At 29.9% G+C, this 16,343-nt stretch overlaps 2 protein-coding genes across 2 annotated transcripts; one reads left to right on the plus strand and one right to left on the minus strand.

Annotated features, from left to right (window-relative positions):
- Positions 1 to 1,950: 1,950 nt before the first annotated feature.
- LOC107642568 (thiosulfate sulfurtransferase 18) lies at positions 1,951 to 3,505 on the minus strand. Its single transcript, XM_021122872.2, has 5 exons — positions 3,106 to 3,505; positions 2,893 to 2,972; positions 2,726 to 2,796; positions 2,592 to 2,645; positions 1,951 to 2,422 (listed from the first exon to the last, which is right to left on the minus strand). The coding sequence occupies exons 1-5, from the start codon at positions 3,363 to 3,365 to the stop codon at positions 2,327 to 2,329; spliced, it is 561 nt and encodes a 186-aa protein (XP_020978531.2). The 5' UTR covers positions 3,366 to 3,505; the 3' UTR covers positions 1,951 to 2,326.
- A 1,032-nt stretch (positions 3,506 to 4,537) lies between these two features.
- Positions 4,538 to 6,847, plus strand: LOC107642567 (protein NUCLEAR FUSION DEFECTIVE 4). The gene is made up of 3 exons (XM_016345962.3): positions 4,538 to 4,956; positions 5,299 to 6,086; positions 6,278 to 6,847. Exons 1-3 carry the CDS (start codon positions 4,621 to 4,623, stop codon positions 6,741 to 6,743), a joined length of 1,590 nt encoding a protein of 529 aa, XP_016201448.1. The 5' UTR covers positions 4,538 to 4,620; the 3' UTR covers positions 6,744 to 6,847.
- Positions 6,848 to 16,343: the final 9,496 nt, after the last annotated feature.

The following is a 16,343-nucleotide window of genomic DNA, read 5'->3' on the forward strand; positions in this document are numbered from 1 at the left end:
ACCAACTTTAATGGTCTTGGAGCAAGAATTTTAATTGGGCTTGTATCACAAATTTTGGCCCAAATAACGTAACACCAATTCAGCCACAAAGATAAAAAATTTTTTGTATCACTGCTGAATGTATTTTTAATACAATTGGGCTTGCAGTATTTTTTTATTTTCTGTTCGGCCAATAGCAAAATCTGCACCAACAAAATTATTAATTAAGCAAGTATGAATTGAGATTAAATTAATAATTTTGCAATTAATCACGTTAATAATGTTTGTTCATCACTAATTTAAAATAAAATTTCCCAAACTCATCAAACATTCATATTACAAATGTCATAATAATATTATTAATCATAATAAATTTTACGTTACAAATATTCAAATTCCATACTATTTGTCCTACTTGTATAAGTCTCTTATCAATATTCCTTCCAATATCATCAAATTTAGCACAAAAAAATTATTTCTAAACTACATAAAATCTCAAATTTACTCAATGGAGCATCATTCTTTGGACAATATTACCAAATAAATAGACAATTGGTTTATCAAAGTTTGCGTGATTCGTCTATGGAAAACATTAACAACTACAAATGAAGAGTAGTCTCTTTGCTTAGAAATGATTATATTAGATGAAAATGAGATAATTACATTTGTGGCACATAAGGTAACTCTATATACTTTTCATAATCTCATCTATCAAATTATTAGTTACTAGTCCAATACTTATTTCAGATCAAAGTGCTACAACACTTTTTGTACTATTTGATTGCAATGAAAAAAAATTGTTGGGCACAGCAGCTTCAAATCTAATGACATGCCAGAAAAGTAATGACATTAAAGCACCATTCCAATTGAAAAATTTGTGCAACCTTAAACTTATATTTGAAGTCAAAGTAAATGATTTTAATCTCAAAAAAAGTTGTCAACAATACACTGTTACCAAGACATTTGTTCCAACCAAATATACTGAACCTCAATATCCATTACAACAAATAAACCAGGTAATACTAAAAAAAATCACTTATTCAAAGCATCATTTTTATTTCTAATTTAAATTATTCATTGATTATAGGAACCAACTTTGCCAACACTAATATCATCAGACGAAGATCACATACCCATTAAGAGATTAAGGAAAAAGAAAATCATACAAATTCAAGACAAATCTTCGGAAGAAGAACATACATACAAAGATGGAACAAACAATATAATAGAAAGTGCATACAACTCAACAATTCATAAAAAATATGTCTTTTCAAGAACCTACGACAGAAAGAAGAAAGTAACAACTCTAACAATAACCAATAAAAAAAAAGGACGAGCGCCACATAAAAAGACTAAGTCTATCAACTAAAACAAATACAAAAATCAAATCACCAAATAAAAATATCACTTTGTACAACTTCAACATCTAAATTTTTTATACTACAAATTATTTTAAATTAAACATCTTCAAATTTAACTTTAGTTTACATATATTTAATTTAATTTTATAAAATATAACAATTTTTTATATTTATTATATATTATTATTAATTTACCGTCCCGTACATAGCGCGCGGTCTCATTCTAGTTAACAGTAAAAGACACATCAATACTTATAGCTTTAACACATTTCTTAAGTAAGAATTTTTTTTTTGAGTTTGTGTAAAATTTGCATAAGTTTTCCGTCTCTTTTTATTTGTAAGTTACCACAAACTCTCCTAAAAATTGATTCTCCCAGCTTAAATCATTGATTTTAAAAAATTTATATCTTCGAATCCTTAACTTCTAAAAACTGAAATTTTAGAGAAATAAACTAAATTCATCAAGGTTTTGGTTTTGTTCCAAAATTCAGCTCGTATAATTTGCAGCAAGACATCATCCACAATCTCTCACTTAATATTCTCTTTTGGGTTTACGTGAAAACTATCTTATTGTGAAATGCATAGTTTCAAACTAATCTGATTCTCATCCTTGTACTAATTAGTCCAATGAACCCCATTTGAAAAGTTCAAACAATTCCAAGTCTATATAAAGTTTGATCCATGAGCTACATGATGTTATTCTGATATTCTTCAAGATTGCTGGTCCTCTTTCTAAAAAGTCTATATATATTTACTATAGAAACAAAAAAAGGTTACAACCTTCAAAGTATTAGTACTATTCAACATAAATGTTGTAAGCAGAACTGTCATAAAAAGTTATAACCCTGATTCAGATGGCTTCCTCAAGTAATTAATGAGTATTGTATATGTCAAAAACTTTGGATACAAATAATTAACAAGAAAGACTATATATTTCAATTGTACAAGTCAAAGACAAAGAACATGTTTCTATCATCAACTACACTTTAGAGATCCTCTTTCCCTAATGATGATTTCACCGGAAACTTGTTTTTGACCCACTCCATATAACCCCCTCCCATGTCCTTCACATCCTTGTAGCCCTACAAATTCACATCAAATACAAAGTTATTAGTCTTCTCATGCATGGAAAGCCACATGATAATATATATAATCCTATAATACACAAATAAACATAGCCTCTGCTATATATTTGAGGCAGAATAATAATGGCTTCTACATTATATGATATGAGGGATGAACTACACTTACATCAGCAACAAGATCGGTAGTTGCATACAGAGATCTTACTCCACTTTGGCAACCCTAAAGTACACACAAGAAAAAGTTGAAAAAAAAAAAACAACAAACTGAAAATCCAAAATGAAAAAGAAGATAAGAGTTACCACAATGAGATGATCTTCTTTGTTACAAATAGATGAAACCTCTTTTAAAAAGTCTGGATTCTTCACCTTACCTGCATTCCAAAATCAAAACTTGAATAATTTCAATTCACCGAAGTCCCACCATTGTTATGATGATGATAAAATTAAAGAAAGAAAAAGATTGTTACCCTTGGGTGTATCCAACATGTATGGAATGTTAACGACCTTAGCAGCATCTACATGCCCTTTTCTAAACTCTTCAACAGTTCTATTATACCAAAAAACATTTGAGTTTGCTTATTAGGTACTTATTTGATTAGAAAGAATAAACACGAATGTGTCATAAAATTTCTTATCCAAAAAGTTTAAGCCGAAAGAAAAAGACATGTAAATAGTTTGACCTGACATCGAGATAAAGGTAGCCGGTGTTGATAAGGCCCTTGGCAGCAGCAACATTAACGGTGACAACATTTGCTCCTAAGCAACACAACAGAAAGTGAAGGAGAAGAACAAGGGACAGCAACCAACGAGGTACAATTAGAACAACCATATGGAACACTAAACAATAGTGGATATTAATATAGCTAGAGAGAATGATGAACTTGAAGGAGCATACTACTAATATATATGTTAATGTTAGTAGATAGGTGAAGATATGCATGTTGAATAAGGGAGGTATATCTAGGGGCTGTGTTGCTTGGTTTGAAGCAGTTAAGTTTCTATATCCATCACAGGGTACCGCACACTACACCAGCAGCTGTTTGCCAAGAAAACAAGATGCTTTACCTTTAGGTTGACCCCTCTCTCCATTGGATCATTTCATTTCACAGATAGATATAATCATTCGTGTTATCTCCTCTTATCCGTTTAAACTTTTAAAATGAGTAGTATTTATTGATACAATTATTTATTGATACAATTATTTTATCAATAAAGTGAAAATTATATTATGTTTTAGCATTAAAAAACTAATAATTATCTAAATGGCTTTTCTTTTCAGGTTCTGTAAATTAATTGGAATAAATTACTCACAAAATAAAACCAAAAAATAAAACGACGAATTTGATATAGTAACGAGAAGAATAAGATATTAAATATATTTTTAAAAAATTTAAACGATTAATTCTATTTTTTGTATATATAACTAAAAAAATAAAATATTTTTATTGTTAAAATTAAATTTGTTGATTTTTATGTCAAGTGATTTTTTTTATACTTTTTGTAAATAATCGAAATATTTTTAAAGAATGAAGAAAAGAAATTTTTTTGTTTCAAATTTTTGTATATATATTTAAAATAATTATCCAAATATTTTTAGAAAATTCAGATAAAATACACAAGTTATTTTATAAATATAAAAAAATTATTACTTAATAAAATAATATTTTTTAAATTTTTGTCAAAATTTTTAATATATATATATATATGGTAGATGGCAGATGCACACCAGTAAAATGATGGACAACCGAAGAACGCGTATCCTAAGATGCGCCGAGGAATAGACACAGCGTGTACCAAAAAATTATTTAATTTGGAAACTTGGCATTGGTCAAAACCAACCACTCACACTCACTACTCACGGAAATGCAAAACCATGCTCCTTTTTATCATAAAACAAAACCAGGTTCTAATTTGTAGCAATCAAACACGTGTCATATATTAATATGTAATCCTATCCTATTAAGAAATAATAATAATATCAGACATACCCCGATACTTGACAACAATAGTCATAGTCTCATAGTCATGGTATTGATGCATGAAGATAAATAACACTCTGTCACGTAATCATAATAATAAATTGATGATCCCACACAATTTGGTATTCAGCGACTTAACGAGTGAATGGGGACATATAAATAAATGAGTGGCACCGTTAAAGAGCCATCAGAACCAAATTAAAGAAAGAGATTATAATGTTGTTATTTGCCAGGGTTGTAGTTGGAGAAGGAGGTGGAAAATGGATAGGACTAGTAACCGCCATATGGGTTCAAGCAATATGTGGAAACAACTACACTTTCGCCAACTACTCCGATGTTTTGAAGTCCCTAATGTCTCTAACACAGATGCAACTCAACAATCTCTCTGTTGCTAAGGATGTTGGCAAGGCTTTTGGTCTCCTCTCTGGTCTTGCTTCTCATCACTTCTCTACTTCACTTATTCTCATTATTGGAGCCACCATGGGATTCATAGGTTATGGTCTTCAATACCTTGTTGTCAGCCAAACAATTACTCCACTCCCTTATTGGCTCGTAAGTAATTAAGTACTTACTATTAATTAATACCTATCAGATTAAGTTTTTGAAATAAGTAGTTTATTACTACTGTCATAAAACCACTCATCTCAAAGTTAATAAGAGGAAAGTTAATAAGAGGAAGCGACATAAATAATTATAGCTCTAACTCTTTTTTTCAAGTAAAAGTCTTTTTTATGTTTGCTTGATTTTTGAGTATGTCTTTTTTCTTTTTATTTGCCTTATGTTTTTTTTTTTTTCTCAATTTTAGATTTCACCAAAGATGAATTTTAAATCTTTTGAACATAAAATTATGATATTATATCATGAAACAACTCATTCCAAAAGTTTAAGCTGCAGATGTGTGTATTCTTGTGTATGGGGGGAAACAGCACAACATGGATGAACACAGCAGTTCTTGTTACTTGTATGAGGAACTTCCCGAAGAACAGAGGACCAATTTCTGGGATTCTAAAGGGTTATGTTGGACTCAGCACTGCAATCTTCACTGACATATGTTCTGCTTTGTTCTCCTCAGACCCTTCCAAGTTTCTGCTAATGCTTACCATTGTTCCTGCCGTCATTTGCTGCATTGCTGCTGTTTTCCTTCGCGAAACGCCGCCGGCTTCCACTTGTGCTCAAGAGAAGAAAGAAGCTCAGTTCCTCAACACATTCAACTTCATTGCTGTTACGGTAGCTGTTTATCTTTTAGCCTTTGATGTTACCGGAATTCATGGCCATGTTTTTTCCTTGATTTTCACAGCTGGGCTTCTTATCCTATTGGTCATGCCGCTTCTTGTGCCTTTGTATGTGATCATCTTCAATAGTACTGATCTAGACGAAGAACAACAGATTCATGAAGCGTTGCTTGATGGGGACAAGAAGGTGGAGGAAGTTGAAATTATAAAACAAAAGCCTGTTATAGGGGAGGAACATAGCATAGGTGAAATGGTGAGAACCATTGAATTTTGGATCATGTTTGTGTCTTTCCTTTGTGGAGTAGGAACAGGAATGTGTGTGATGAACAACATGGGGCAGATGGGAGAAGCACTTGGTTACTCCGATGTTTCAATCTTCATTTCCTTCATTAGCATATGGGGTTTCTTCGGACGCATTGTTTCTGGCTCGCTCTCAGAACACTACATCAGGCAAGTTCTTTTCTATCTGTTATCTGTCTGTTGTCTTCATATGAAGTTGTTAGTTGATAACAGTTAGAAAATTTGACATGTTTGACTAAATTATTATCTAACAGTTCTTAACTAACAACTTTACATTCTGCAAACGAGTTTCCATCTTCTAGGATACAGAACAAATATTGAGATTAAGTTTAATATTGCAGAAAATCAGGGATGCCAAGGCTAGTTTGGAATGCAGGTGCACAAATGCTTATGAGTATAGGGTACATTGCATTGGCTATGGCATTGCCCGGGTCACTTTACATAGGTTCAATGGTAGTGGGAATATGCTATGGAGTTTACTTTACAATAACACCAGCAGCAGCTTCAGAGTTATTTGGGCTTAAATACTATGGCATAGTATACAACATTCTAATTCTGAACCTTCCTATTGGCTCATTCATCTTCTCTGGCCTCATTGCTGGCTACCTATATGATGTTGAAGCCACAAGTGTGCCTGGTGGGGGCAACACTTGCATTGGTGCACATTGCTATAGGCTTGTTTATGTCATTATGGCTTTTGCTTCTCTATTTGGCTGTGTCTTGGATGTGCTTCTTGCTGTTAGAACAAATAAGGTTTATTATAACATCTATCAAGACACAAGAAGCCTTGCCAATTCAATCAAATAGCGCAGGACATGCTCAATGCTTTAGGGTTTATGTTAAAACACTTGCAAAATTGTCGATATATGTATCATTTGATAATATTCATAAATGTTATTTTTAACTCCAAACTCACATGATTTGCTAATATTGGTAAATATTAATAACTATTTATATAACAAGCGATTTAATGTTTATTTTAGAGTTTTTACAGTATTTTCCAGTACAATCAAAACTCTATTTAATGATTTATTGTTAACCAATGAATTACTGTATGCCGAAAGTCTATTTTGGTCCTCAAAAAATTTCGGACTAGACACTTTAATCTTCAACTAAAATTAATTACTCGATTGGTTCCTAACAATTAACTCCGTCAATCACTTAGGTTATTTGCTCCATCAACTCTAACAGAGGACAAAATAATTCCTAACAACTCTAACAAGAGACAAAATGGTTCCTAACCTCCTCTGTTCGGAAACGACACTGTTCTCCCCCAATTTCCATCATATCTCGCATAACACTAACAATTTAACACTGTAATTTCAAGCTACACAATGCACACTCTGTAACTTCAATGTTCACAAGAAGAAAAATTATCAACTTATTCTCAACCAATTAATACTCAAGAAACTAATTACTATGTCTCTCAAATATGTACTTGTTGTCTTCGATGGACCCAATGAATCTAGACAGCATGTCTGATTTGTTAAGACCCGTCGTCGCCATCTCCCTCCTCCTCTGCTCTATCATCTCCATGACCATATTGTCCACCACTCCGATCATTTCCTTCAACTTCTTTTCTGAACCAATGTTCAGTAATCACTTCAGTTTTCATATAAGCGGTAACAAAGATATTACTCGTTGTACTGATAGCTTAGATGCGAGGTCGAAACTGTCTGCCAACTTAGACTCCGAGAAAGAAGGAATGAAGCACTCGGGTCCATTCCAAATGAGAATTTGCATATGATATCAAATGAGAATCTTCTCATGATATCCTAATATTCAACAATCTATATTGCTTGCCGGAGAGTGGAGAAAGGTGTGCCCTTCGGGCAGTTATGGAATTTGGTCTTGAGGATGTGGTGGACGTTGTCGGGGTTTGAGGTGATACTGTTATCGAGGACGTGGAGGTGGATACTTCTGGTGGGTGAAGTGCGGAAGAGGTGGGTGTAGCAGTCACAGAGATTTAGGAAGTGTGTGGTGCATGACATGATCTTGGAGTTGAAGAGGAGGAAGGAAAAGATGGAAAAGAAGATTGTGAAGGTGAAGAAGGAGAGTATGAATGTTAGGATTATGCGACATATGATGAAAATTAGGAAAGAACAGTGTCGTTTTCGAACAAAGGAGTCAGGGATCATTTTGTCCCCTGTTAGAATTGTTAGGGATTATTTTATCCCCTATTAGAGTTGTCAGGGATTATTTTATCTTTCGTTAGAGTTGACGGAGTCAGACCTAAATGACTAATGGAATTAATTGTTAGAGATCAATCGTGTAATTAATTTTTGTTGAGGAGTAAAATGTCTATTATTTAAGAATTTAATGATTCTGGGCCGAATTTTTGGTTTACTTCGTTGCGCTTTATTGTGATTATTTGTTGTTGTACAAACTTCCTTTACATTTTGGGTTTTTGTCATTCGGTTCTTTTTATCTGGGCTAGCCTATGATTAAAAGCCTATGCAGATTGAAATAGAAAGGTATGGGCTAAGGGGATATATCGGACCTGGGCAAGTATTTGGGTTAGGTCCCTTCATTAATTGTTTATCTTCTTAAGCATGTTTTCCACTTTTATGATATCCAGAAAGAATAAAATCCCCTTCAATTTTCAATTTCATAGCTGAATATATATATATATATATATATATATATATATATATATATATATATGGGTCATGTTTATGTTTGGTTGTGTTTATTTACTGTCTCAGAATAATAAAAATATTGATATAAAGACGTATATCGAAAATATTTGGTAACAAAAAAAAATATTAACTAAAATTTATTATTTTTTATTTTATTTAATGCATCCTACATTAAATAAATGCTAAATAAATAATTTTGAGTTAATTACTTTTTGTCTCCATAACTTTATCGGATACATATACACAAATACAGATATAATCATATAAATAAATACATATAGTTTGTTTAGTTATTAAGATACTAATAAAGAGACATAAACATATTTCTCATTAAAAATCATTTTTACCCTTATTGTTATTGGTAATAAAAGGGGAAAGTCAAATTTAAAAGTTTTGAAGGGACAAAATTGCAATAAATATCTATATCTTATGTATAATATGTGATCTATCTTTTTGGCATGATACTAAATACATATATTTTATATGTTGTTGTATATCAACATGTTTTTTTAAAAATTGTATTTTATTAAGAAAATAGTATAGAATGTGTTACTATATCCGTATCTTTAATAGACATGAATAACAACAACACATAAAAGAGAACACAGGTATTTGTAAGTAAAAATAGCATTGTTAATTGATTATTACTATTAAAAGAAATAGAAAATTTTGAAATGTAAACTTTAAAATGTTATTTATGACATTACCTTTAATATATAAAGAATTTGAGGGGGAAAAAAGAAGTAAATGTAAAATTTTTTAACAATTATACTCGTATAGAATATATAGTGGAATATAAAATATATATATATATATATATATATATATATATATATATATATATTGATTAAAAAATATAGGTTTTACTATTAAAAGCTAGAGATGAATTGTAATAATTGTCACTTAAATTTTTACCTTGAATTGGATTCTTCTTCCTTGACTATCATGAATATTCATGCACATATTAACTTTATTGTTCCACTGGAATCAAGAAGATACTTGTAAGCAGTAGACACTTTTGACCTTATCGTTATATTGCATTGCAAATAAATAAATGATACGTAAGGTGGTTGTCTTGAGTCTTGTTTGAATTATTAACTCTTTTTTTTTTTTTCCTTATGCATGATCTTTTTGACCCTTTTCCATCTGAAGATGAACATGTCCTATACAAATGGTAGTGGTATAACTGTTGCTGCTTTGTTAATGGGGAAAAATGTTGTGTCATATTGATAGCAATGTCACTTTTTTGTTATATAGATAAAAATGAGAGCTATAGATAGAAAAGAGTTCCACGTGAGATAGTAGTCATATATAAGACTTCAAATTCAAATTCAAATGTTATAATATGGATGCTAAGATATTTCATATATGACCAAAAGCAATCTTTTGCATTCAGTCATGGTTGCAATATTAATGTTGAATATTCTCCTAATATCCAAATTTATTCTTCTCCAATTGGATGAACACAAAGGAATCGCAATACCTAGTACGTCGTATATAATGCACTCCCATTATTCATTTACCTTCGCCTGGCTTGCTTTTTTGTGTGGTCAAAGATTGTGTTTGTAGTGCATTTTGGGAAAAGAAAAAGAGAAAAATTTATCACAAAACACTTTTATGACAAGTAACATTTATGTTCCTCATACATTCATTATTGAATATTGATGTATGAATGTATGACGAAAAAAAGGTCATTATTATTAGAGGAAGTATAAGGAGCTAATAGACAATGTGTACAATGGGGTTTAGGGATGTTCGATTCGATAAGATATTAGATGTTTATTATTTCTGGTATCCGGATGGTTATTATGGATAATATAGGTATATTGTGTTTGAGAAATTAGTAGTATTTTATCTTAAATATTCATTTTTTAACTCATATTGGGCCAAATAAATACCTTATTGTACACATTGTACAAATACTCCATTGACTCCTTAGCGGGATTCTTATTATTATTGTTGTTGTTCTTTTCTTAATTAGAGAGTTGCATCTTAATTACTTTTCTTATTAATTTTAAGTTTAATTACTCTGTTAGTCTCTATAATTTTACTTAATTTTCAATCAGGTCCCTATACTTTTTTTCTTTTTAATTAGGTCCTTATATCATATCAAATTTTGTAATTAAGTCCCTACCGTGACAAAAATATTAAAATTAACATAATATTGTATTAAATTATACAGAATATTCAATTAAGTGTTAAATATATTTATTTTATTTAACGGAATAATCCGTTAATTCCAATATTTTTGTTACGACAAGGATTTAATTACAAAATCTGATATGGTATATGAACTTAATTAAAATATATATATATATATATATATAAGGAACTAATTAAAAATTTAATAAAATTACAAAATTGACAGAATAATTAAAACTTAATTTTATTGCATTGAATATGGTTACGTTGGAGAAATAGATCATCAAATCGTTATTAGTAGGCATCACCATCTTATCTTACGAGAGAAATGTTAAAAGACTATCAGAATTTATTGTTTTTGACCATAAGTTATCATCAAATTTAAAAGTGTGGATTAAAAATATGTTATTGAATTACTAGATTAAAAAAATTAAATTAATAATTAAGAGTGATAACAAAAAATAATAAATTTTAGTGGTGTTGAGCATTTTTGATCTTGTAATTACGTCATATAAGCTCAATTGAAGATAAAAATTTCCGCCGCAAAGGTATTGTGTGGTGTTATCATACTATATAAGCTTTTCTTTTAACGACAATTGTTCATATATATCATCGAACAAAAGCAAAAAGAAAGAAAAAAAAAAAAAAAAAAAAAAGCTTTCAAGTTGAATTTGTTTGGAAGACATTATAGCTAAATACGATGATTGTGATTAAACGTGACTGTGTGTATGCTTCTTGTCGTTTCCTCTAGCTAGCTACTAGCTAGTATATATGATATATCAAAGTATAACATGTATTACATTCATGTAATTTTAGGTATAGTTATGTGCATCATTAATTAATTAATAAAGTTCTAACTTGTTAAGAACGTAATAAAATTATTATATTTTACTTTATAATTAAATGGTGTGTATATATGCATGAAATTTTATATCTGTGGACGATTATTTAATTAGCTTTTGGTAAGGTGATGCTACTTCTTGATTATTCATCAAAGTTTTTCAAGTAATTTGATTTATCTGTCCTACCTCCACCAAAGGGATGAAGGTGATTTGAGCCAAAAGCAAACCTAGCTAGCAAGTATTATCCTATTGGAAAAGTATACGTAACAAACTCCAAATCAGCGAAGAATGAAATAACTTAATTAATTATAAATATAGTAATTAGTTTTATTTATTTATGATTTAAAATATTGGTTATTAAATGTTTCACCACATTCAAATTAGGAGGAGATACATTCAGTATCATTGCAACGTGAATCATGGAAACTGATTCAATTAGCTTCCGTCTCTTCACCCTCCTTCCTTCTCCAAATACCTAAAACATGATAAATTAGAAAATAGATTCAGAATTATTCAATTTACAAAGAAAAAAAACATCCTAATATCTAGCATAAGCACCATCCATGTAGAGGTTTTAGATTCACCCAAAAATATTTGACTGATTTTTGGCTGAAAGTATCTCGATTCCCTAACATTATTGTTATCCTATTGGTTCAAATAATCTTGAGTTTATTCCTAGTGGCAGATTTATTATGCTGTTGCTTTTCTATTGTATGTATAAAACACCAATATCTATCTTATTGTAATTAAGATTATGCATATATATGGTCTTGACTTGGCATTCTTAGCTGTTACGGAAGCCGCTATATATTAATTTGGAAATAAAGATTTTTAGAATTAATTTTTTTAGTTTATAATTAGTTAATAATTTTTTTATTTTATTGGCTGATCATTGATTATAAAAAAGTTGGTTAAAGAAAAGTTGATCATATAATAAAATTGATATTAATTTACATTATTTTGCTTTTGCTAATTTGTTTTGCTTATTAATAAATTCATAATAATATCGTATATGCTAGAAATTAAGGAAGATGCTAAAGATAAAGCAAACCAAAGACAATTCACGTTTGGTTTTGTTGAGAAAGAGCAAACCTGAATTTCAAGATGGGTTAATTCGAGAGAGGATGATGAGGGACTTCTAATTGATGATGATTCAATAAATCGATAATGGAGGTATCTGAAAGAGATGATTTGATACCTAAATCAATAATAGTTTAAGAAATATAAAAATTATGATTAAATAGCATATTATAGACGCATATTTAAACTATTTATTTATAGTATTTGGGTGAGAGATTTTGCAAAGATTCGAATTAGATTTTTTCGAATTTAGCACTTGATCTAGTTTACGGATGCGAGTTAAGACTATAATTGTCAGATTTTGGTCGATTTTATCAAATTTTGATCAGTCTTTTTATTTTTTAAACGATCAAAATATTAGACTGAATCGATTTAGGATGCGATTCACCAGTTTTTTTAGTAGAATTATTGAATTTAACAACTCTAATGACAATGTTTCGTGTAGGTTAATATGGCCCTAAATATGCCATGCATGTTAGGTTGGGCTACTTAATATAATATATTCTTTGATAATTGAAGAACTTGATCAAATATAATTAAATGAAAAGCTTTATAAAACGTGTTACTACAAAATGGGGACAGAAAAGTAGAGAATGATGAATTGCAATTTTGGGAAGCTGAGCTGGAGATTCTGCAGTTGAGTAAACCTAGTTGAACTCTTTCCTCAATTATGATCTCCTCATTACTTGGCAAAATCAATTATAATTCAAAACTTTAGTCATATTATTGCATTATATAGCCTTGCTTCTTGCTTTTGGGGTAATAACTTATTGGTGCCATATCTAGCAAATAATCTCTTCACATTTTATATCTTTTTGGTTATTGCTTTTCTTCTCAATTTTGTTCTCCAAAGTTTTTTATTTTGTTATTTATTAGTAAAGGTACATCAAACCTAGACCTAGTAACATATATAATGCTTAATAAACTAACCTAAGATCTTGACTAACAAAAACTAATACAAAGCAAAATATATGAAATAAAAATCCCAAAAAAAAAACTAAAATCTATATAATTGGAATTTGTTTGCAAATTGCAATTGCTGCCTTTGGCGTGAAGAAACATTGAGGAAAAAGGATTGAAAATGGAGTGAAATGATGTTATGATATGATGGGGCCGAAAAGGGGAGTAGCTTCTTTCATATGACTACTGCTCACATGGTTTTGTACTTTTTTGTTATCCCAAAAGGCCTCCATTTTCGTGAAACAATCTCACTAGGACTTCCATCGCTTTCTATTTCTGTGGAACTTGAAAAATGGAATCTTATTTAGGTCACTATTCACGTAAATAAGTTTTATTATAAGATGTTTATATATGGCTGATTAATTTAGATATGCCATGTGCGTGTGTGTTATGCATTTATATGGATGATGGATGTACTATACATGAATGTGGGATAATTTTTAGCTGAAACATGGTGTAAGAAATTGGACCATTCGAATTTTGTAAAAAAAAAAAATTGGATTACCAAATCGGATGGTTCGAGTTGTAAAGATGAAAAAAATTAAATTTCACGATTAACTAATCGGACTGTCCGATTAATTTTTTTTTTTTTTGTAAAAAGAGAACGGACCCTCTGATTAGAGTTTTTAATTTTTTAATTTTTTTATAAAATAAAAACGGATCATCCGTGTTTTTCTCTTCAACTCTCTCGGTCTTGAGTTATACTCTCCTGACACCACATGCAGGTAAAGTTTCTGTGCTCTCCATAACACTGCAACACACCACTCTCTCCTCTATATTAAAAATAAAAAGTGTTTATATATTTGATTAAATTATCTCGTTTAATACAAATATTTACAGTTCAGATTTTAGTTTGATATGAAAATATTTTCGTCTAAATTATCATTGGATAATACCATAACTAGGATACAGGAAATGTAATTTCAAATTGAAAAAATCTCAAGAGTCAACAATTTTATTTTATATATTGGTAAACGTACACCTTTATTCATCGGTTCAAAACTTCTAGTCAAACAGTCATTTTATATTTTTAGTATACATTTTAAATTTATTGATTAAAAAAATAATAAGTTATAATTTGGCAATTATATATGCTATTCATCAAATGCATTTACTCGATCTGTTCAGAGTTTTCATGATTCTTTTGGTCCCTTACTCCCTTTACCTGTTGAACAAGGAAACTAAATTTCATTATAAATAATTATCTATATATACGGGAGGATCCTTTAATTTATTTGCAGTTCTCATTTTAGATTATTAGAAGTTAAACCTTTCTTTAGCACATAGATAGTAGTAAGTTATATATGAATCTATAATATAACGTAACATCATGCAAACTACCTACTCTGTGAGTTTAGTTTAGGATCGTTCACCTTTTTTTTTTCTCTTTACTAAACTTGTATCTATATCTATATCTGTATGCATGATTACATATTTATGTTTATATTATATAATGTGGATTAATTTTTGTAATCACTTTTTGTAAAATTAATATAATTTTAAAAGATTTATATTCTCGTAATATTATTATGAACAAAAACACTAATTAAAACTATTTTGATTTGGTATAGTCTAAACAATTTTAATTAATACACAGTGATCTCATCAGTTTTATTAACTTCGAATTGGTTCATCACTTGTTGAAACTTATTAGAAAATAATCATGTCATCCAAATATTTGATTGGGTCAAACCAGACCATACCTATATTAAAACTACTTATACCCGATGCAACTAATTGATTTTTATTAAAACTCGGTGAACCAGCCGATTTTATTAATTCGAATTAGGAATGACAACACCACTTAAATTCGCGGATATTTGATTCACCCCTATCCAATTGGAACTGATAAATATTCGACCTGGTACAGGATAAAATTTTGGCTGGACAAAATCTTGAACAAAGCGGACTTATAAAAAATTCGTCTCGGTACTTATATAATATAATAATATTATTTGATATTGTATTATTTTTTATTTTTTGTTTAATTTTACCAGTTTGGTGACCCATAATCCGAACTGATTCATTTACTTGAAACTTGTATTAGAAAATAATTCCAAATGTGCAGTTCAAACTTGTGACCTCAATGTGACAAACCTTAATTACATCAAGCAAGGCAGCCATTGATCTAAGTTGAGTTATTATCTCACACGTTTTACATATATTATATAGTTAAATAAAATAAAATTTAATTTATATAATATTTTATTAAATTTAAAATTGACAATTTGATCAATAATTTATTAGTTGAATTAAATCTATTATTTTAATATTTTTTACTAACTGCAAGCAAGAAGTATGTAATTTATAACATTACAATATAATATAACAATTGATACGTACAACCGAATCATAATAATTACATGACGTAATTTAATTCATTGTTATTATTACGAGTTAAACCTCAAAGTAGTTTTTGAGATTTACGAAATGCATTGATTTGATCCCTGATTTTTCAATTGCACTATTTATGTTTTTGAGATTGGAAAAAATGCACCTATTTGGTCTCTTCCCGTTTTTCCATCTAAACTACTTCCCGACGGTAGTGATGTGTGGCAATGGATTACCACCCTAATACTCAACGATGCCGTTCTTTTCAAACTACTAAATTCATTTAAAGCAGCAATATCTTCAAAGAAAGAAGAAGAAGAACGATTACTCTTTTCCCTCATGGCCTTCATGTTCCTCTGCTGATTTTCAGAGCGCTTTCTTCTTGTTTTCAACCTCCTCAGCGTCTGCAACTC

This window comes from Arachis ipaensis, chromosome B5 (assembly GCF_059453495.1).
Source record: "Arachis ipaensis isolate K30076 ecotype BB chromosome B5, ASM5945349v1, whole genome shotgun sequence".
NCBI classification, from domain to species: Eukaryota; Viridiplantae; Streptophyta; class Magnoliopsida; order Fabales; family Fabaceae; genus Arachis; species Arachis ipaensis.

Bases quoted from the DNA above. Each gene is read 5' to 3' on its own strand.
- LOC107642568 (XM_021122872.2), bottom strand. From the start codon at position 3,365: ATGCATATCTTCACCTATCTACTAACATTAACATATATATTAGTAGTA. The intron at 2,973-3,105 runs GTCAAACTATTT...TTGGTATAATAG, and splicing joins TACCTTTATCTCGATGTCAG to AACTGTTGAAGAGTTTAGAA. The intron at 2,797-2,892 runs GTAACAATCTTT...TTTGGAATGCAG, and splicing joins CATGTTGGATACACCCAAGG to GTAAGGTGAAGAATCCAGAC.
- LOC107642567 (XM_016345962.3), top strand. From the start codon at position 4,621: ATGTTGTTATTTGCCAGGGTTGTAGTTGGAGAAGGAGGTGGAAAATGG. The intron at 4,957-5,298 runs GTAAGTAATTAA...TTTAAGCTGCAG, and splicing joins CTCCACTCCCTTATTGGCTC to ATGTGTGTATTCTTGTGTAT. The intron at 6,087-6,277 runs GCAAGTTCTTTT...TTAATATTGCAG, and splicing joins CTCTCAGAACACTACATCAG to AAAATCAGGGATGCCAAGGC.